The following is a 22,348-nucleotide window of genomic DNA, read 5'->3' on the forward strand; positions in this document are numbered from 1 at the left end:
TAAGAGCCAATAGGACAAAGAATAAAGGCTGATTAACACTTCTGCATCGAACCTACGCCAAACATGCCACTTCCTGCAGGATGCATTGACGACACAATAAGAAACATACATATAACCATACATTCTACTGTCCTGCAAATAATTAATTATGAATGTAGCAAATGTTTCTTAATTTTTTTGTGGTTCTTCTGTAATAGTACGATTATTATTGTACTATTTACTTTCATGTAGCATCAATATTTTGGTATTAAGGTTGGGACTTCTATCATTAATTATGAAACATTTAGTACAGGTTTTTTTAAAATATATTTTGCTTTTGCAAGGATGTTAACATTCTCGATGTTTCTGTAATATTCTATTGTAATATTCTAGTGGAGCATTCAAGAACACTGAGACTAGTCATAAAAGACCAAAATCATCCAACTGCATGAGTAATAACAGATTAGCTTTTATAAGTTGTCAACATATTTTTTTTAGTTTTCATGACCACTGTTAAGGTATACACAAAAAGTAATGTGATTTTCATATTCAGCATGTCAAACTTCATAAAGAAAATGAAAATAATCAGAGTAATAATGCTGAGAAATAGAGAAAATTCAGTCACTGCTTGACTAACACCCTAATACAGTTTGTTTATTGCTTGTAATGTGTTTTTTAATACTGGCTGTTTGCTTTTGAAGTTATGTTTAGTTGAAAATTAGACAAAATAACTACATACAATTGAAACGAATGTACTTTTAATTAAATAAAATTAGTAATTAAATACAATTTTGAATTTAAAAAAATCTAAATAGTGACTGTTTTTCAAGATGTGTCCAAGGATTAATGGACTTTAGTCCAAATTTAATTTGAGGCTCTATTCAGTGGAATACTGTCTTAAAATTTTAGCTGATATTTCATTTTCACAGCATTTTATTTCAACACACGTTTTATGTCAAAACCACCAGACTGTGACTGAATCGTATGTGACCAATCGCATGTGAATGTGTTTTCTTGTTCTGAAATGATGCTGTCTTTGCACCCTTCAGTTTATCGATGATCCCCATCTCCGTCATAAACCCATTCATAAATCCCATCCTCTTCTGCACAAGACTCATGGTAGCAGGCCTTACAGTTGCTGCATCTGATCCACGCTTCAGCAGCTTTCAGATCACCGTCTGAGCCGTGGTTTATGAAGCAGCCTCTGCACTTGTAGGAGTTGGCTGTTTTATTCTGTTCATTTCTTTGTTTTAAATGTTCATCATAAAGAAGGTACTCTGAGTTTCTTTGTAAATGCGGTACTGTCTTGTCTCTGGGTGACTTTACACCCCTGTGACTTTTTTGTATGACCACAAAGTCTGTGAATGATGCCACTTCATCAGAGCTGCAATGTGCGGCATCTTCTGCGAATTGCGTGGTGCTTTCCTGCCCAATGGAGGTAAACTTGTTAATCGGGAACATCCCTGTTGTTCTGAACACATCTTTGGCTCTTTCCGCAGTGGCAGATTTCTTCCAAGCTTCCATGAAAACAGAACAATAATGTGATTTGGGCAACTTCATTCCCGCACACTGTTGATTCCACTTGCGGCTCGCTTCACACCAGTTGTGTTTGAGGCTCCCAAACAGAGCCGTGTTGGCTGGCTGCGGCGCAGGAAAGCATATGACTTCCACGTCGTTCTGCTTCATGAGACTGAGGAAGCTGAGGTTGAAGACGTGGCTGCTTTGGCCATCGATGAGCAGAAGGTGGGGCCTGGAGTCATCTTTCGGGAGCTGTGCCACAAACATTTCCCCCCACTCAATGAACAGCTCCACTGTTATCCAGCCATTATCCGACGCTCTCACACACAGGCTTTCCAGAGACTCATTCATCCACTCATTTCTCACATTAAGTCCTTTGAAAATGATAAGCGGGGGAGCAAATGCACCACTGGCATTGAATGCTGCTAGTATAGTTGAGGCCGTTTCCTCCTCAGATGTGATCTGAACGCAGGAATCTTCTCCTTCCCCGACAGATTGTTGAGAGGAGAACTTGTCTTGTAGTCCTGATACATCACACTTCCAAATATGTGAAGGGACGTCTTTAATTCCCAAGGTATCAAGGGTGTTTTCATACATCGCGAACCATTTTTCCAGCTCTTCTTCATTCATCTTTGTAGCTGGTGATATGGCCTCTGGCTTCTTTATTTTCAGCCCGGGGTTTCGCTTCATAAAGCCCTCGAACCAGTAATAGCCTGCCTTTTGCTTCTCTTCTGAAAACCCTCGAATGCCATTTATCTTGGCAAACTCAAAAGCAAGAGACTGAACATCAGTCTTCCTCAAGGAGAAGCCTCTCTCTGAAAGCAAGGTGAGAAGGCACGCTAACTCCCGCTCAGATTCAACAGGGATAAATGGCTTTCTTCCAGACGCGTGCTCGGATCCCTCAACGAGCCCTTTCACACGTCTCTGAAGGGTCGTTTTTGGCACGTTCCACTTCCGAGCCAGCAATCGCAGCGCAGGCTTCTGCCCCGACTCAGCCTGTGCTTTATACTCCTCTATTGCAGTTTTCATACGCTCCTCACTCCACTGATTCATCTTCAGACCTTTTCTTCCTTTAAACTTGCTTTGCATTTCCATATTTCCTTGAAAAGATAAAAGTCAGAATGTTGTTGAATTAGGCCTAATATTCTGGCATCCCTTTTACTCAACTAACATTGTATCATGTTGCACAAATATACCTTCAATTATTTATTATTAAGTTATAATTTGCTATATACACTGTCATTTGAAAGTTTGGGATCAGTACGATTTTTAATGATTTTTAAAGAAGTCTCTCATGCTCACCAAGGCTGTATTTATTTGATCAAAAATACAGAAAAAAACCCCCAGTAATATTGTAAAATATTTTTACAATTTTAAATAACTTTTCGCTAGTTTAAATTGCTGTAAAATATAATTTATTCAGTGATGCAAAGCTGAATTTTTATCAGCGGTTACTCCAGCCACATGATCCTTAATCCTTCAGAAATCATTCTAATATGCTGATTTATTATAATGTTGGAAATTGTGTGCTGCTTAATATTTTTTGGAACCTGTGATACTTTTTTCAGGACTCTTTGATGAATAAAAAGTTAAAAAGAACAGCATTTATTCAAGATGGAAATCTTTTCAAACACTATATGTCTTTATTATCTCTTTTGATCAATTTATCAAACACATCTTTGCTGAAAAAAAATAGTAATCTGCTTAAAAATGAAAATTTACTGATATATACTTTTGATATATACTTATACATAGTTATATAGGCCTATATGTAGTTATATATAATATATAATGTTATATATGTTCGAACTGATCTTCATAACTTCTAATTCAAAGTATGCAAATCTTCAGACAGCGGAATAGAAACGTTTGACATTACATTAGCATCCAGTTTAGCACAGCTACAATGCGATTATTAGAAAACATCAGGCTTCTGACACGATCCATGACATGATAGCTCATATAAGATGATGAATAATCATACTTCATCGGAATAGTGTAGTGTCCCACATTAACAGATAGCTACTGTCCCACTTTGCCTAACACGTTTAGCTAAGCTAATTGGGTCATTACTTTATATATCTTTACAAATAAACACACGCTATTTTTCATTTTTTGGGGGGTGGCAATTGCACATTAAATTATTATTTTAAAGCAGAATTATTTTTTTTAAATGAATGATTACTGATATAATTTAAAGGCAGTATTTGTCAGCGCACTTACCATGTGCTTGTTGTGATCGGTTGTGTTGAAGCTTGGCCACGCCCACCACAGTGATGTCAGGCAAATGAGAACGGTGTGAGACAGTAATTATTCATGACTGTTACAATATGATTGGCTCTTGATGTTTAAAGGGCACTCCAGCGTGAAAATGAATGTGACCCACTTTATCTGATGTCCCACTTTTTCAGACATAACTCTAAATATAGTTCTGAAATGCAAAGATCTGGTTTCCTGCGGTAACTGCAAATTGGTTTGCATTAAATGGTTATGAAAAGGTTATGAAATATACCCTTATTAACAAGCATTCAATGTTAGAGGATAGAAAGGCCATGCAGAAGGTTTCTAAATGGCACAATCAATTTACAGGCCCTGACATTTCTTATTTACATAGCATTTAGCAGACACTTTTTATTCAAAGCATCTTACAATGCATTTCAACAGTACTATTACAGCAACCTAGGATAAGTGTGTCATTACACACACACACACACACACACACACACACACATGTTTGTTTTTATGAAAAGTGGGGACATCCCATAGGTGTAATGGTTTTTATACTGTACAAACTGTATGTGCTATTGTCCTACACCAACCCTACACCTAAACCTACCCCTTACAGGAGACTTTGTGCTATTTCAGATTTTCAATAAAGTCCATTCTGTGTGATTTATAAGCGTTTTTAAAAAAGTGGGGACATGGGGTAATGTCCTGAAAATTCACCTTCTCCTTGTAATACCTGTCATACCCTTGTCATTATACAAATTTATGTCATCATTTGTCATAAAAACGCGCGTGCACACACACACACACACACACACACGTTGTGTTTCTATGTTTTATGGGGACATTCCATAGGCATAATGGTTTTTATACTGTACAAACTGTATTTTCTATCGCCTACACCTAAACCTACCCCTCACAGGAAACTTTCTGCAATTTTAGATTTTCAGAAAACGTCATTCTGTATGATTTATAAGCTTGTTTCCTCATGGGGACCTAAAAAATGTCCCCACAAGGTCAAAATTTACTGGTATTACTATCCTTGTGGTGACATTTGGTCCCCATAATGTGATAAATACCAGGTATACACACACACACACACACACACACTGCTTTTTTATTACATTTTTTACATTTTTATATGACATTTTTTATATTTATGATATCTTTTAATATTTATTTTCTTTTTATATTTATATAAATTAAATAAATATGAATTAAACATAATCAAAAATGGCAAATTTCATTTTGGCAAATAACTGAAATAAAATAACACTTTATATTAAATATTATGCTTTATACACTATCACAGACATCCTTAATAACACTTTTGTCTGTTTAAAAAGTTCATTGAACTTTGCCTGCATGTGTGTTCACTATACCCTGACCTTTTACTCAGCTTTGTAGTTTTTGCTTTGCTGACCTTTAAATTATTGACCTAAACCGTAAGGACAAGTTATCCCAATATTAGACAGTGCAATGTCTAAAGTACAAGCCTGTGAGAGACATGTATGTCAATGAGATAATTATTGATGCATGTGTGAGCCATGCATCCTTGAAATTATTGCAAAAACCTCCACTGCACTCTTTTATGGAATGATTCGAGTTGATTCCATTCAAGAAATGGCCCATCCATAAAAAAATAAAAAAATAAATAAGTAAATAATTAAATAAATACATTTATATTATATTATATTATATTATATTATATTATATTATATTATATTATATTATATTATATTATATTATATTATATTATATTATATTATATTATATTATATTATATTATATTATATTATATTATATTATATTATATTATATTTACAATGAAATAATTTAGGCTACCTGTGAACTCCCAAGATCCTTATGACTAAAGGTTAACAAGGAATGTGACCTTAAGATCATCTGAGTAAAGAAAAAAATTATATATATATATATATATATATATATATATATATGTGTGTGTGTGTGTGTGTGTGTGTGTGTGTGTGTGTAATAATCATGTAGCTGGAATGGCCTTTTATTGAACTAGTCATCATGTGAATTGAACCAGCAGAGGGCAGAATAACACTTCATATTGCAGCCATCAGATGACGGCAGTTTAACGGCAGTCACTCCAGTCGGTTTGGTTAGTTATTGAGAATATTTTTTAATTGGTCAGGAGAGATATACAGATCTCATATTCATTCATTCACTCAAGCAGCTTCATGAGGTATATAAAAAAATTCATATCAAAACATTAAAACATATATTCAAGCAGAAGTGTTTCAAGCTCATCATGAGAAACATTAATTCAGTCAGGTGTGTTCAGACTTTTGACTGGTCATGTAGGAGCTCCTCAGACTGCAGAAGGCTGCATAAAACATCTAAAGGTGAAATTAATTTGCAAGGGTGTAGGTTTGATTTTGGCATTGGTGGGGAGTGGGGACATAACAGCAGGCAACAGACATTTAATTAAATATTTGATCAATATTATTGCTAAGGACAATTTAGTAGTAACTGGATATTGGTAGGGACAAGTCCTAGTGTCCACACTAAACTCTATACACCCTTGAAAATCATAACAAGTGATGGAAACTTTGGAAATTAGTTCTCTCCTTAAATATGGTCAAGCAACAGATAATCTGAGTAAACAAATAAAATAAAAAATACTTAACATTTCACAAAAAGCTTATGGATGATCTGCTGTTTTGGTCACTCTTCTGAGGAAAATGTCATTCACTTGTTTGCCAATGTACCCACGCAGAGAAATTTGAGTTTTTTAACGTTCATCTAATCTCATTTTGTAAGTGACTTTTCTTTCAATTTTAAAGATGTTTTCATTGGATTGTTGTAGTCAATTGTAAGAGACTAGGAAAATAACACTTAATTAAGCTAAATTTCACATACAACATATCTGGCTCTAAACCTCTCTTTTCTTTATTCAAAGTTGATCTAAGCTCTGTTAGCAGCCTAATCCTACACTGTAAAAAAAAAAAAAAAAAAAAGTTGAGCCAACTTAAAATTTGAAGGCAACCAGCTTCAGCAGATTTTTGAGTTTGCTCAACTTATTTTTGTGGGAGATTCTCAAATATTTATTGTATAAACTTAAAACTACAAGTTGAGAAAACTCAAAAATCTGCTGAAGCTGGTTGCCTTAAAATTTTAAGTTGGCTCAACTTTTCTTTTTTTTTTTTACAGTGTAAAGCAGTCAAAACTGCCTCTCCATATTCACCCTATGTGTCATCTTAAGGTGTAAATGTATTACTTTTTTTGTTTTGTTAACCTGCTACATATCCCTTAGGAAAATTAAGTATAGTTCTACCGCAAAAAAACCCATTACTATAGCATAGTTAAACCATGGTAACCACTTGCAGATTAACCATGGTATTTATAAAAATAAAAAAAATACTTTTTACTTTTAAGTCTACTTTTTATGTACTTCTCTGAAATGGGCTTTATGTACTTCTCAGAAATATACTTAAAATGACATTTAAGTATACTTGACTTATAAGTCTAAATATACTTGAGCTATACTTGTGCTCCTAGAATCCGTGTTTTCATTGTTATATGGTAGGGGGCGCTAGTACTCATCTTTTGTGCATAATTTCCAAAAAAACACAAGTGAAGAAGAAACCGAAACAACAGATGCTTCCACAGGATCATCTGACATAAAACAGCATCAAAACTGTGTAACGTTATGGAATAAAATGTCAACCAATGAAGAGGTAATAACAACTGTCAAGCTTTGGGGTGTTGATCGACTCCATCTACGTTTTGATTATCATTCTGAATCCAATTCATAGTCTTTTTCAGCTTTTTGTTCAAAATGTTATTTATTTCTTTATTTTTAACTTATGAAACTTACCCACATTCAAGTGTTTAAAAAAAGAATGCACGAAGCTAGAATAAAATGTTTTTGTTTACAAGCAGATACCCTGTTCTTTCTTTTGATGTTTTGTATGTTCAGATATTCATATATCAAAATATATACAAACTAATACCTAAATAGGGACATAGTAGTATACTTAAAGTATGATGTGAAGTTCACTTAAAGAAAACTTACGTGCAGTATAAAACTACTAAACTAGTAGTTTACTGAGACTATACTTCAAAGTGTACTAAAAATGCTACTAGTATTAAATTTGTAAACTATCAGTATACCTATAAGTTCACTTTTAGTATAGTTGCAGTACAAGCTAAAAACTTTGATGTAAACTAGTTGTGTACTCAAAGTTTACTACTGTTATACTTAAAGTATACTTTTATATAGGCTACTAGAAAGCGGGCCAATTTAGTCCCAAGAAGTGTTGAAATAGTACACTTACAAGTATACTACTAGTACACTGATATTTGTATACTTACTACATTAAGTATACTTAAAATATACTTGAACTTTACTTAAGTATACTTAATAAAATAAACTTGAAGTATACTACTTTTTGGTAAGGGCGTCCCTACTAAATTCTACTCCCTTGTTAATTTGGCCTGCAAAAGTGCTTCTCATCAGCACCTTTGTGGAGAAAAGCAGATGAAGAGTGCCAAAGAGCCTATCCTTCATCCTGCTTCTTTCTGTAAATCTGGGACATACATCATCTCTCTGCCTCCTTTATAAACTATCATTGTGCATGTTTATCTGATTGCGTGTTTATATGCATATTCACATAGATCATCTCCATTCATTCATTAAACATTATTTCTGATTGTGCCGCAAAGATCCGTCTCCCAGGAGTTCATCTCGCATTTCCATTTCAATGCACTGTCAACTTTAAACTATTTATACCGACTGTGATTATTGACTTACTCTCAACTAAAAAGACTAAATAATGACTAAAAAGAAAGACCAAAATGAAGGCCATATATAGCAGGAATTAATGAATAATCGAATGAACGAACAAACCAATAATTAAAATATTTGTTTAAAATATAATTAAAATATAACAACATTATGTTTATAATAATGTAAATATCTATTTAATACAATAATATAAATATACCCATTCTATAATGGATATATTATTATATAATAGGGCTATGGATATTTTTTATGCAAGTTTACATACAGTTGTTTACTCAGCACAATATAACAAGCATAACAGTTATAATAGCATTGCAATATCTTATGCAATTTATAACTTCAAATTATATGACGTTGTTATATATTGCATAAATTTTACATTCCCCCAAAAATGAAGTGACAATCTTTATGCAAAGAATATTTCCTTATATATTAACAGTGTATTACATTTAAAAAATATGTGACAATATTTCTATATATATATAAAATGTAATGACTTTTTCACTTCCTTTTATGTAAAGCACTTTGAATTACCACTGTGTATGAAATGTGCTATATAAATAAACTTGCCTTGCCTTGCCTATATTGTAAAGTATGTCATTTTATACGTAATACACTTCATAATATATAGATGTACATGTGATAAACTATGGTACTGTGTGTGTATAAATATATTTGAACATACTTTGTATTCACATTTATATGGGAACTTGTGTATGCAATATATGTACATAATTATGAGGAAAATATATTGTAATATTCATCCATATTTCTGTGCATGTGTGTGTAAATTCTTATGTTACCATGACTTACCATGACTTTAACAAGACATCCAATTGTCCAAAAACTGCAAAAAAATAAAGTGAAATAAAATTTCTGAATATGTTTTCTGCATTACGCAAACCCGTGCATTAACTCGTCAAATAGACATTAATTAATTGGGTGTTTAAAAAATTATTCTTATTGCAGTTTATTCTTCATTGCAGTAGATTTTTTGTATATTTATCAGGATATAGCCATATATATAGTTGATATGAAATGCATCATCTAATATATTGCATTATAATTTCCAGTATGTCCATATACTTTTGTTTTATAGGGAAACCCCTGTCCCACCCGAACAATGAACCATCAGTATGGGCTTCTCCGTGACGATTCTTAAACATCCGGTCTTGAACATCTGATTACATCCTGCTTTGATGTGTATTACCCAGCATCCTTCAGGCCTCATCCACTGTAAGTCACTTGATTCTCACTCGTGTAAAATCAATTACTGTAGTAGTTAACTAAATACTGTATATTAGGTTCGAAATCAGCGTGAGAAAATCTTCAAAAGCCACTTCCCAAGAAAAACTGATGGATTACATGCCACATTTAAGACATATTTTGAGATAAATGCGGGCACATTCAGAAGCTTTTTCACTTTTTCTCTCCCTCTTTCATTCTTACACAGACGTTTAAGATGTTCACTTGTTTGTGACCAGTTTTCTCCACACTGAAAGTGTGCTGAATGAACTGATGCCATTCCAGTGACTGATGTGGCCTTGGCCGACAGAAAAGAAAAGCACTATCTGATGTATCAAACAGCAGCCCCATAAAAAGACAAAAAGCGAGATATGAAGAAAAACTGCTGTATGTCACAGACTCTGAAAGCTTTTCAAGCTCAGGTCAAAGTTATAAACCTTCGAGAGGATAACAACCGCCTATTCAGTTTCCATTGCCTGTGTGCCATGCTGCAAAGTTACTCTTCCTGAAAAATACCACATTTATTCCGAAAGCACTGAACAGAGGACGATATCTCAAACAAAGTCCATCCGACTCATTACGAGTCCAGAACAAAGGGCAAACGGCATGCGCTTTGTCTAAAACGAGGCTAACAGCCTGACATTCCCTTGTAAATCATCTCATTACAGGCTTTCTCCACACACCTTCATCTACCTCCAGTGACTTTCTCAACTCTTCAGTCGGCGCTTGACGTCAGAGTTAAGACTCGGGCTTAAGGCCTAAATTCTCCCCACATTTAAAGGTTAGATTCATTATTAGCATCCCACGAGGGACATGAAAGCTTCAAATATGCAAAAAGGCCAACGCGAATGAGCAGAGGTCCCACAAGCACATTAAGAGGAGGGAAAATAAGCAAAATAACCTCATCGCTAAGTTGCATTAAAAATTAAAGAGCTGCAAAGCAAACGGAGAGAGCTTCACACGGAATTGCTAGCCTGTGTGTTCGAGTGCTAATTGCTATGTTCGATTTCCCACCGGCCGGCCGGCGCTCTGCTCAGACTCTCAAGACTTTGATTAAGCGAGATCTCACCGAGCACAAAGGCCATTATCACACTTGACATTTGAGTTGTGTAAATGAAGCATTTTGAGAATTTCTCCTAAAAAACGCCAAAGTCTGTCCTCCAGAGCTGATGAGGGAGCACTTAACTCAGCAAGTCACACCAAAATGCAATCAGGGAAAAAGACATTCCTCAGCCCTTCAGATAACGCCTCCTGTGATCAACCGCAAAGCCGAAATGGGCTCTCGGGTCACCCGGATTTAGTGATAATAGCCCGAGTGATGTTTTTAAGACCATGCGCCTCGACTGCATCATTATATCTGTCAAAGTCTGAGAAAAACAGCCTGTTCTGCAATTCAGAAACAAGCTTTCCATCCTATCCAAACCTGGATTTAAAAACATCGACTTGGAAACGTTGACGCACACGCTCGAAAATATCAATAGACGCCATAATGTTAAGGTAAAAGTTCAGGGAATGCGACTCAGGAGGTTATTGGGAGAGCTTTTAAAGCAGTTTATGGTCCATCAAATTGGTAAAGGGAAATGAGCTCTGGCACCGGCAAAGGTGAGTGTGGAGCTGCACGCTCTGCTGGGAGTCTGAACCTCATTACTGCAGGGCTCACTGCCAGTCTGCTGTTTTTCACATTGATGAATAATTAAGTGCTGGGCTTCCTTCTCTCAACAAGAGAAAAGGTACATATGTGGAGAATGTAAACATCTGAATGTACAGTAAGTCATAGACGATGGACGGATGGACAGAAAGAGTGAGGATGTTAGAGAGACATCTAAAAGAAAAGGATGTAGATGCATGAATACGAGAATGAGTTCAAATGTTTGGAATATCATACTACATTTTGAAACTTGACACTATTTATTTATTTATTTTGCATATAATACAACAGATTAGCATGGAAGTTTGCACAAACACTTCTCAAGCAAAAAATAAAAAATAAAAGTTGGGTTTTAAATAATAAAAAGTATTTGTGGTTGTCAAAAATATCAGCAAGGCTGTTTTTATTATATCAAAACACAGTAAAAAGTAATATAGTGAAATATATTTACAATATAACTGTTTTCTATTGCAATATGTTTTAAAATGTAATTTATTCCTTATATGTGACAATATGTTACAATATTTCTACTTATATATTGTGAAGTATGTAATTTTATACTTAATACACATCATAAGATGATAAAATATGGTACTGTGTGTATAAATATATTTGAAGATATTCACATTTATATAGGAACTTATACATGTACACAATTATGAGGATAATATATATTGTAATATACAGTACATCCATATTTCTGTATGTATGTGTGTGTGTGTGTGTGTGTGTGTGTAAAATCCTATGTTACCATGACTTACCATGACTTTAACAAGACATCCAATTGTCCAAAAATTCTAAAATATTTCATATTTGTTTTCAGTAAACACTTTTTCTTATATACATCACACATTTTTCATTTTTCATCACACAACTGTGCAAAAAGTTTCTGAATATGTTTTCAGCATTATGCAAACCCATGCATTAACTCATGAAAGATAAATGAATTAACTGGATGTTTAAAAAATGTTGCATGTAAATGTCTTATATATATATATAAGTATATACTTACTATTTTCTTACTATACTTACTATTTTTTCTATATCATTGGCAGTACAGTCCACAGTGAAACCAGAATTACATTCTGAACACGGCTATTTTCTTAAAGAACAAATGCATTGCTTTAACAGCTGTTTCTAATCAGCATCATATAAAAATTCCAGTGCATACATTTCTATTTAGTCTACTGTGCACATGTGGAAAACAAGATGTTTCCCCTACGAGTGGATCACATCTGTCAACATCTGCAAAACAAAAAAGGGCCATGTGGAGAAGAGTTTTACTCGTCTCATATAATCACTGTCAGATTTCACAAATGTATCCAAAAATATCATTCTGCTTCATGATGATCTGTCTATATCATCTGTCCTTAAATGGAATATACAAGAATTCATTTGAATTGATAGGGTGTTAGTGTGCAAATCTGTCATGACCTTTTGATAAAACACAAAACACATAAGGATTAATAACATCTCGTAGTCTTTAATTATAATTTTTTAGAGCTGTCACATAGCAACAGAAAAAGTAATACACATAGCTCCCTGAAAGAGAAGCCTTACATGAAAATATCAATCTTAAATCCACCAAAATAAATACTGAGTTTACAAAAGTTCTACAACTTGTTGGGAGATTTACAACACATTCATGCTTAGAACTTCTGCCTTCAGGGCCTCGAGGTGTTCGAACACGCTTCGTATGTGAGGTTACGGGGCCAGGAATCATTTCACATGAAATCCTGACGGTAATGACTACCCTGAAGGTCGCAAATCTTTTCCAAGCTATAACTCAGGGCTCATGTAGGAGTGTTTTTGGCTCTGTCATGGCTATGGAGTACCAGCATTCCCCCAAATCCTTCCTTCTACATCCTTCGCGCGCTCAAAACAGCATGTATTTCTTGTTTCCTAAGCGTAAACCATTGCAAAATCTCCATCTTTAAGCAACATAATGACATCCAAAGAACACAGATAGGAAATTGTGCAAGTTGTTCGACCAACAAAACCGCTTACTGTCAAATAATGGCAAAGTACCTCGGAATTAAAAGGTGCTACATAATTAAAATTGAACAAATGAAAACCGAAGATCGATAATTTGGACGTTATAACTCATCAGAGCCCTGCGGGCGGCTGGTTTGCTTTTGATTGTACATTACAACCTCTCAAAAGGAAACATTTTCGACCACTACCAGCATGAACTTGCACAGTTTCACAATGCACTGTACATCCGTAAGATGGCTGTGAAGGCACGACCATGTACATGTTTGATTGTAAAAAAACAAGTAGCCTGGCATACAGCTTATCTGGACATTGCTTCCAATAACACGCTAGATTCATGGTCAGCGTTCGCTGATACACCAGACTGGAAGAAGAAACGCGTTCGACTAAAGCATTTAAGGAACACACGGACCACTATCAAATCGTTTGCATAAAAATATATTCCTATGTACAATAAATCAAACTAAGCTCTACCTTTAGAAATTAAATATCGGTTGATAAAAACATGAGAAAATGAGAAAAGAAAGCTAAAGTGGGCATTCCCTGGAGCTAGGTAATGTAGCTAGCTCTGTTCGTATTGGAACAAATAAAGCCATAATAGACTCTTCCATTGGTTGATCAAATCTTAGTGTCTTATTTGTTCCTTCATCACATCACCACAGCGAAATGATTACATTTATCAAAACTGATCACGAAAGTCAAATTCATTCATCAACTTTCATATTAGTTTGGTCTGCGATAACATATTCGTGACCAGAATACTGAATGACTTGTGGATGCAATAATCTTCATGTTATAAAAGTGCTACAAGTGCTTTGTTTGCAGGAGAGGTTTTCATTTTTGAAATCAGGAAACTGATGCATGAGGACAGTGCAGAGCTGTACATGTTTGATATTTTTAGTGTCGTATGTGTGGTGCTGTCGGCACATCCCTGCAAAATAGCAAATAAGACCAAACCTGTTTTTCTGATGGCTAACACATAAAATGTAGTTATTTAAAAATATTTACATGGCTTAGATCAATTCAAACAATTGGTGTTCCCGAAGGTAATTGATTTGAGGCAGAGGCATTCTCCAGCAGACGGGTAAGCGCTGGAATGAGAGATGGAGATTGTTCTGGGTCAGTTCTGCTATATCCAGGCTCTCTGAGGAGCGTGTTTATTGGGGTCCTCAGCTCTGGAAGTGCGCTTTATTATGGCACATCATTGCTTTGGGAGGTTTTAGTTAGAAATGTCAAGGAACAAAAATCATCTGCATGGTTTTTCCATTAAATTAGTTTTCTCAAGAATCATTCGCATGACATATTCTTAATAGTTTCCCCAGAAATGAAAAATCTGTCATTATTTACTCGCCCTCATGTTGTTCCAAACCTGTACAGACTTTAATTCTTTTTATGGAAAATGGAAGAAGAATATCGCAGTGTAACAAAAATTTGTTTCATTTCATTTTTTTATGGTTCCTCTGTAATTCTGTGGTGCTAAGTATTACTGTACTATTTATTGTCACGTAGCATCAATATTTTGGTAAATATTTAGGTCAGGTAAATTGTAGAACTACTAACATTATTATGGAACATTAGTGCAGATAAGTTTTTTTTTTTTTTACTAATTTTGCATGTTTTTAAAAAAGATATTTTGCTTTTGCAAGGAAGAGAACATTCTAGAAGTTTCTGTAACATTCTGGAATATTCTAGTGCTTTCAGTTTCCAACTGTTTATGTTAAACTATTGTTGTTAGCTCAGTATTATATAGCATGTCATTTTTATGCATGAGTATAAAACAGACTATCTTGTATAAGTTGTCAACACGCACACACACACACACACACGTTCATGGTGTATTTCCTCCTATTTTCATTACAATATTTCCATTAGAGAAATTTTGGCTACATTTTGCAGGCAAAAAGCTCTATTGTCAACAGTGTAGAAATGTATGAAGCACAGCTCACACAGAAGTCATTTTCAAACCAAGCAGATGGTTGGTCAATGTGGCAAATTCGCTTGACCACCTTGAACCTAATGTGAAATCTGCGTGGTAAATCTTTCGCCTTTATGTGAAATTCTCAATTGTGTGGATTTGTATTGAAATGCAAAAATTCACTGCAAAATTCACTATTTTCAATATGAATGGCATTTTGTTTCACAGAAGAAAGAAACTAACAGAGTTTGAAATAACATGAGGGTGAATAAATAGTAAATTGTCATTGTTGGATGAACTATGCCTTTAAGAACTTTTGCAAGGACAACTTCTTTTCAAACACTTCAGTCCTGCAGTAACCGATGGTCATCTTCAGTAAGACTAAAACATTTTAAGACAGTATCTGGGAGACCTGGCCCTGCTTGCTGTCAGCAATGCTTTTGTTTGGAGTGGCCTGACACATTCTCAGTCAGCAGGCATCATGTAGTTTTAGCGCTCTCAGAAAAACACTGCACTGTTTATACCAGTGAATCACGGCAGAGGAGGTAACCATCGTGCAAATGGATGCATTTAGTTATGCATGTGAAGCGCAGAGCTGACCTGACTGAGAACGGTCACCCGTGGGTCTGTGTATTCAGAGAGGTTTACAAGAAGTCGAATTACATCAACCAGTCTGCGAGTAGTACATTTCATTCCCCAAAGAACTTCTGAAGTCTTATAGTACATAAATGAGATTTCAGTTCACAGTAAGAAAATGGAGATTTTATGTTTTCCTCAAGCCAGATTTCATGGCTAGAAGAAAACAAAAGTTAATTTCCTGTCAAAATCCTTTGTATATGGATGATTCATTTAAGAAGTCTAAAAAGCAGTGTTTTGAAGAATCTTGGGGCATATTTTTATGGAAGCCTGTTTTCGACACTGAATAAAAAAAAAAAAAAAAGGTCATTTCTCAGAACTGTGAGATATAAACTCACAATTGCATGTTACAAAGTCAAAATGGCAAGATCCCGAGAAATTAAGTCAGAAATGTGAGACTTGTGTGATATTAACTGCAAGTTGATAAATCTGCAAGTTTGTATCTAGCAGTTTTGATTTCTTTTCTCAGAATTGCGAGATATAAATTTGCAATTATAAAGTCCAATTCTGAGGGGGGAAAAAGACTTATATTTTCTTATAGTTGCAAGTTTATATCTCGTAATTCTGACTTAATCACTTGCAAATGAATTGCGAGATACAAAGTTGCAGTTATGAGAAAAAAAAGTCACAATTTCAAGTTTATATCTTGCAATTCTGACTCAGAATTGCGAGTTTATATCAGTTAATTCTTATTTTTTAACAATTGCGAGTTTCTTTTTTTTTCAGAACTGTGACTTTATTTCTCAGACTTCTGAGTTTCTATCATGCAATTCTGACTTTAGGTCACAAAATACTGAGATAAAAAGTTGCAATTAGCTTTTTTTATTCGGTGGCGGAAACAGGCTTCCATATATTTTTGAATAAGGCCGGTTGTTTTTAACAGTTTAAATTTACAATGTGACAATGCTATATTATAACTGTTGATTTGAGAATTCATTATTGGAACAATTAAAAAAATAGAAATTGGAGAAATCACTCAGCATTGCTCCCAGCTCAGACTCTTAATACTGTGTGAATTTATTTTTTTCCTTTATAGAATAAAAATAAATCTTTAGAGTGTCATCTTAGCTGTTCAGCACTTGTGCCGTAGCTCTAAAGCTAATAAAAGTCTCTCTGGATAAAGCTTGAACGATGTGTTTTTGGTTTGGAAATAGTATTCCCAGGAGAACCAAAAGGAAACAAACACATTGGGAAAAACCTTACCAACATTCCTTTGCAATGGAAATTCGTATCCTAAATATAGACCAGATACCTTTGGCAACATTGTTCTTTCCCTCATTGTTCAGCAGCTCTTTGAGCAAACAGTTCAGTCCAGCTCCCTGTCTTCGACTCGTGAAAGGCTCTGGTCGGGTCTGAGCTGCAGGCAGGGCGGTGAGAAGTGACACCTTCCAGTGATGCTCCTCGTTAGAGGCTGGCCTGTGTCAGAAACATGACTCCTGGGACTCTGTGTCATTCTGTATTGACTGTTTCTCCTGTTCAGTGTGGTTTCCATTGTGAAGAACTGAATACCTGGAAGGACAAAAGAAACCAGGACACCATTTCAATGACACTTTCACAATCTCATATTCATATCTCTAATATGAATTATCATGTAAACCATACAGTGCTGAAACGTGGTTGACAAAACCCTCCAACACTGAAAATATTAATAGCGCTTCTGATGTGTACACTTGATTTGACAAGAAAGTTATTGTTGGCCTTTTTTTTAGTAATTGCACAATATTTACAGCACACAATACTGCTAAAAGTGGCAAAAACAGCACAGGTTTAAAATTGAGGTCATCTTTATGACAGCATGTTATGTTAAAAGCTGACAAAATGATCGTTTAGTAGATTTAGCTTGTCTTTTTGTTTATTTTCATTTCATTTATTCATAAAGCACTTTCAAACTACACAGCAGATCCATAATACGTTACAATAGCATACATGCCAAATAACACAAGAAAACAAATCCGTCTTTAAACAACCTAGTAAAAATACTAATGACTCATCGTCATGCACTCACTCTTTTTGTCCAATTGAATGCTTTCTAGAATAAATGACTAGTGAATGATAGCAAGCAGACTTGTTTTAAAAAAAATAATAATTCAAAAATTCCATTCAGAAACTCATATTCCTGTAGATAAAACAGTAAAGCATGGTGCTAGCAATACCGTGGTCAAAGAGTATAGATTCCCAGGGAATGTAAGAACTGATAAAAGGTATACTGTAAATGTAAGTCACTTCAGATAAAAGTGCCGGGCAGGTGCATTAAAATGCATGAACAGGAGGGTAGCTGAGATAAAGCATTATGTCCAGGCTCAACTTCCTGCTTTAACAGGAAACAAAACTGCCTTCATGTAAAACACACTTTTACAGATATCTACATTCTGCACTCCCAGAAAAAAAAAGTACAAAGCTGTTGCTGAGGAAGTATCCAAAGCTACAAAAGCGAAGAGATACATCTTATTTACCGCTGAATACCTTAGTACCTTAAAGCCAGTACTTTAAAAGTACATATTAGTAGTGTAAAGGACACCACCCCGATGACAGTTTTGTACCTTTTTTTCTTAAAGTGCTTGTAGAATTTTGTTAATTTTTGTACAACAAAATCAAAGTTCAGCATAGAAATCCTATGGAGATCTCAACATCTTCTGGATTTTACCATCTTCAAAGAATTCATAACCTTATGAAACGGTTTGAAACTAGCCAGAAAAAACCTGCACATATATTTGAGCATCTAGACAGAACTACAGTACAATACGTCTCTTGCTTTGTTAAAGTACTGAAGCAGAACACATTGCCCTGTGATTGCTTCTTTTCCTTTGTATCCACACCAGCCATGAACCTCCTTTTCTTCCAGGCCCCCCAAAAAATCATTACAATCTCTATTCATAAACAAGCAAACTAAAGGCAATTCCTGCAGAGCAATTGGGCATGAAATTTACCTGAAAAAAAGAGGAAAACATACAAAAGAAAACCAATGATGTTCCGGGATTTAGAAAGGAAACATGCAACAGGTTTTCAATGAAGCAGAACCCAAAATTGCTGCCACATTGCCGGTTTATAAATGTACTGTCGGCCCTGCAAGCATGAGACATCTGTAAAATTAACATGATCTAGCGCAAACATACTATATTCCCCAATACACTCCAGTAATAATGTCTTGATCATGCTGGTACATCCAGTCTAGACATTAGCTGGGCGGATTAGAGGAAGAGCTCATTAATTTACATGAACATGAGCTTTGGGTCTCACACACACACACACACACACACACACACACACACAGAGGCAATATCGACATCGCTCATTCTGACAACTTCATTCTTAATTATGTGTACCGGACATCAGGGAACTGCAGCGCTAGTCACTAAACAGAGCCTGAGGAATGATGGGAGAAACAGCAGTGCCACAGGGTTTGGTTTAATCCCTAGAAAGTATTTCAGCAAGTAGTGAATACACATTTAAACCTACAGCAGTTGCATTTACTTTTCTACATGACTTCCCGATAGAAGGCTGTAACTACAGTATGTTCATTTCACACCAGTCCTCTGACATGATCTAACGCTTCAGGTTGTGTCCAAAATAAACAGGGTCGTTTATCTGTCATTTACCTGACTGATAAGCAAGAGTGTAAACAAACTGTGTAACTGCTGCAACTTTACATATATATTTTTACCCTTATTTATACACTATTGTTCAAAAGTTTGAGATCTGTAAGATTTCTGTTTAAGATTTTGAAAATAGTCTTTTATCCTCACCAAATTTGCATTTATTTGATCAAAAAATACTTTAAATCTATAATAGTGTGAAATGTTATTACAATTTAAAAGACCTGTTTTCTATTTGAATATATATTCAAATTTTAATACATAATTTTCAATTTTAATACATATATATTTTTATTTCCTGTGATGCAACGCTGAATTTTCAGCAGCCATTAATAATGTTGTACTGCAACAGCTGTACTGCCTAATATTTTATTTGTGGAAACGATGATACTTTTTCAGGATTCTTTGATAATTATAACATCCAAATTCAAACCATTTATTTAAAATAATAGTTTTTGTAACGTATTTACATCACTTTTGATCCATTAAAATATTTATTCTCATAAATGCCATTTATGTGACAAACTGAATATTTACACGTTATATTAACCTAATTTTTGATACTAGCATTTTAATGATATGCCTTTGAAATATCATTTCATAAGTGTTAAAATCATTACAACAAACCACCTGTTTCCCTGTTGTGCCATCTGCACTGCTGCTTTGATGGTCTTGCTCTAAGTTATTAAGCAATAAATCTCCTAATTAATGTATGCATGCTGTTTGCATTATTTATATGACTTTAATTAGCGCAATATTTGGATATTAGCCAGGAGACACAAAGTTCTCCTAGTTCCCGAGCCATGGGGTTTGCACCTATGACTTCATCTAGCAGTAAACATCTGGAGCAGGATTTCCAATAAGTGCAACAACAATGTGATCAGTAAACGTGACAGACAGCCTCGCAGGTCCAGACGGTCGAGCTACAGCGATGACTTTCCAGGCATCGGCACTTCTCCACACTCACTGACGTATGAAATTGGCAGCAGTTTACCTACACTGCCTACAAATTCAGATCCAAGCCGTACCATTAGCTCTGGAGCAACCACAGCAACCAGAGCAAAGAAATGACCAACCAACAGTGACAAAATATGTTCAAGTTCATCACAAATACAGGATTTTTTGACAGGGATATGTGCACAATCCCACCACTGTTACCCGTGAACGACCACACGCTTCTGATGCTGCTGCAGGCCTGACAGAAAACGGCAGACTCTGAAACGTGTGGAAAAAACTATCTTCAACCTTTCATTTCCTGAACAAATGGATGGCATTTCAACTGGAGTCCATTTCGATGTGCATTGATTTTCAGTACGGAACTGAAGCTGTCAGAAATGTCATACACGGAAATATGCAGAGCTGATTAATTTGAGCCGCATACTAGCACAGAAGTTCACAGCAGCAATAAACAGAATAACAGCCTAATGATAAATAGCCTAATAAAGAAAGCAACGGCTCTGCGTTAAATGACTTTTATAGAAACTCGTTCTAAATAGTAGGATTGGGCAGATCAATCTTGAAATGTCAGTACTTGATTCTGATGCTATATTAGGAGGATATGATTTATAAGGGTTTCTTTCATTACATTAATGGATACCATATACTGTATACACTGCCATTCTAAAATCTGGGGTAATAAATAAATGAATACGTTTATTATGCAAGGGCATCCAAAGTGACAATAAAGACATTTATAATGTTACAAAAGATTTCTGTTTTCAAATAAATGAAGTTCTTTTGAACTATGTTCATCAAAGAATCCTGAAAAAAAAAAAAAAAGCAAATCAGCATATTAGAATGATTTCTGAAGGATCATGTGATACTGAACACTGGAGTAATGATGCTGAAAATTCATCTTTGCATCAGAGGAATAAATTACTTTTGAATATTTATTCACATAGAAAGAAGTTATTTTAAATTGCAATAATATTTCACAATTTAATAGTATTTTTTATCAAACAAAAAATAGATTTCTTTCAAAACATTCCCCAAACTTTGGAACAGTATAGTGTATTTAAAATTGAAAACACTGAATCATCTCTTCTTCCACTCAACTGAACACGAGCAGAAATACTGAAAAGTTTAAGAAGTTCAAGCAATTACTGGCATCAATATTTTTTATCTTGATTGGACTTGGTAACCGTTCGGAATTAAAATAAATGCCCATCCCCACAAGAAATTGATTTTGCTTAGCAAGAACAAAACTAGAGGGAATATTGGTCCCAACTGCCCACTCCAAATCTACATTGAAGAGAGAGAGAGAGAGAGAGAGATACAGGCAGAGAGAGATTTGTTAGTTCTCACTTCTATTCCACTGTTTCCTGACATCATTAAAGTCAGAACGCTCTGTTTAGCTGTGCAAGCCTCAGTAACACCAATCCATGGCCATCTGGAGTGCAGAAAAGCAAAAGTGCAAAGCGTGAAATACTGTAGTGGAGAAGAAATCAGATCCATTATAAGATTTTAATAAAAGTGTCAATAGAACCGACAAAAATAATACAGTTAATTGCTCAGAGAAGTACATTGGATTTACTAATTTAATCAACACTGAATGGCATCTTGTTATTTATTATTTTATTAATTATATTATTTTAATATTATAAATATTCATACTATTGCTTTTTATGCCTCATTCTGGGGTTTAATGAATGTAACGAACACAATTATCATGAGCAAAAAAAATGAACTTTTTCATCCTTTCAATGAGGTTTAATGATGGCCTGCCAGTATGATGACTGACATGTCTCTTTAATGAATAATTTTGTTTGTAGGGATAATTCAATGCTTATGTCTCTGTTTTTTACTACTTCAGTCAGTCA

At 34.9% G+C, this 22,348-nt stretch overlaps 1 protein-coding gene across 1 annotated transcript in view; it reads right to left on the reverse strand.

Moving 5' to 3' along the window:
- Positions 1–12,862: 12,862 nt before the first annotated feature.
- htr4 (5-hydroxytryptamine receptor 4) overlaps positions 12,863–22,348 on the reverse strand; it is a 121,121-nt gene continuing 111,635 nt past the window's right edge. Inside the window, exon 7 of the mRNA XM_058796984.1 lies at positions 12,863–17,445. Within this exon, the coding sequence (XP_058652967.1) occupies positions 17,358–17,445 (88 nt within the window). The 3' untranslated portion in view covers positions 12,863–17,357. The remainder of the gene's footprint in view (positions 17,446–22,348) is intronic.

The sequence above is a fragment of the Onychostoma macrolepis genome, chromosome 14 (assembly GCF_012432095.1).
Source record: "Onychostoma macrolepis isolate SWU-2019 chromosome 14, ASM1243209v1, whole genome shotgun sequence".
NCBI classification, from domain to species: Eukaryota; Metazoa; Chordata; class Actinopteri; order Cypriniformes; family Cyprinidae; genus Onychostoma; species Onychostoma macrolepis.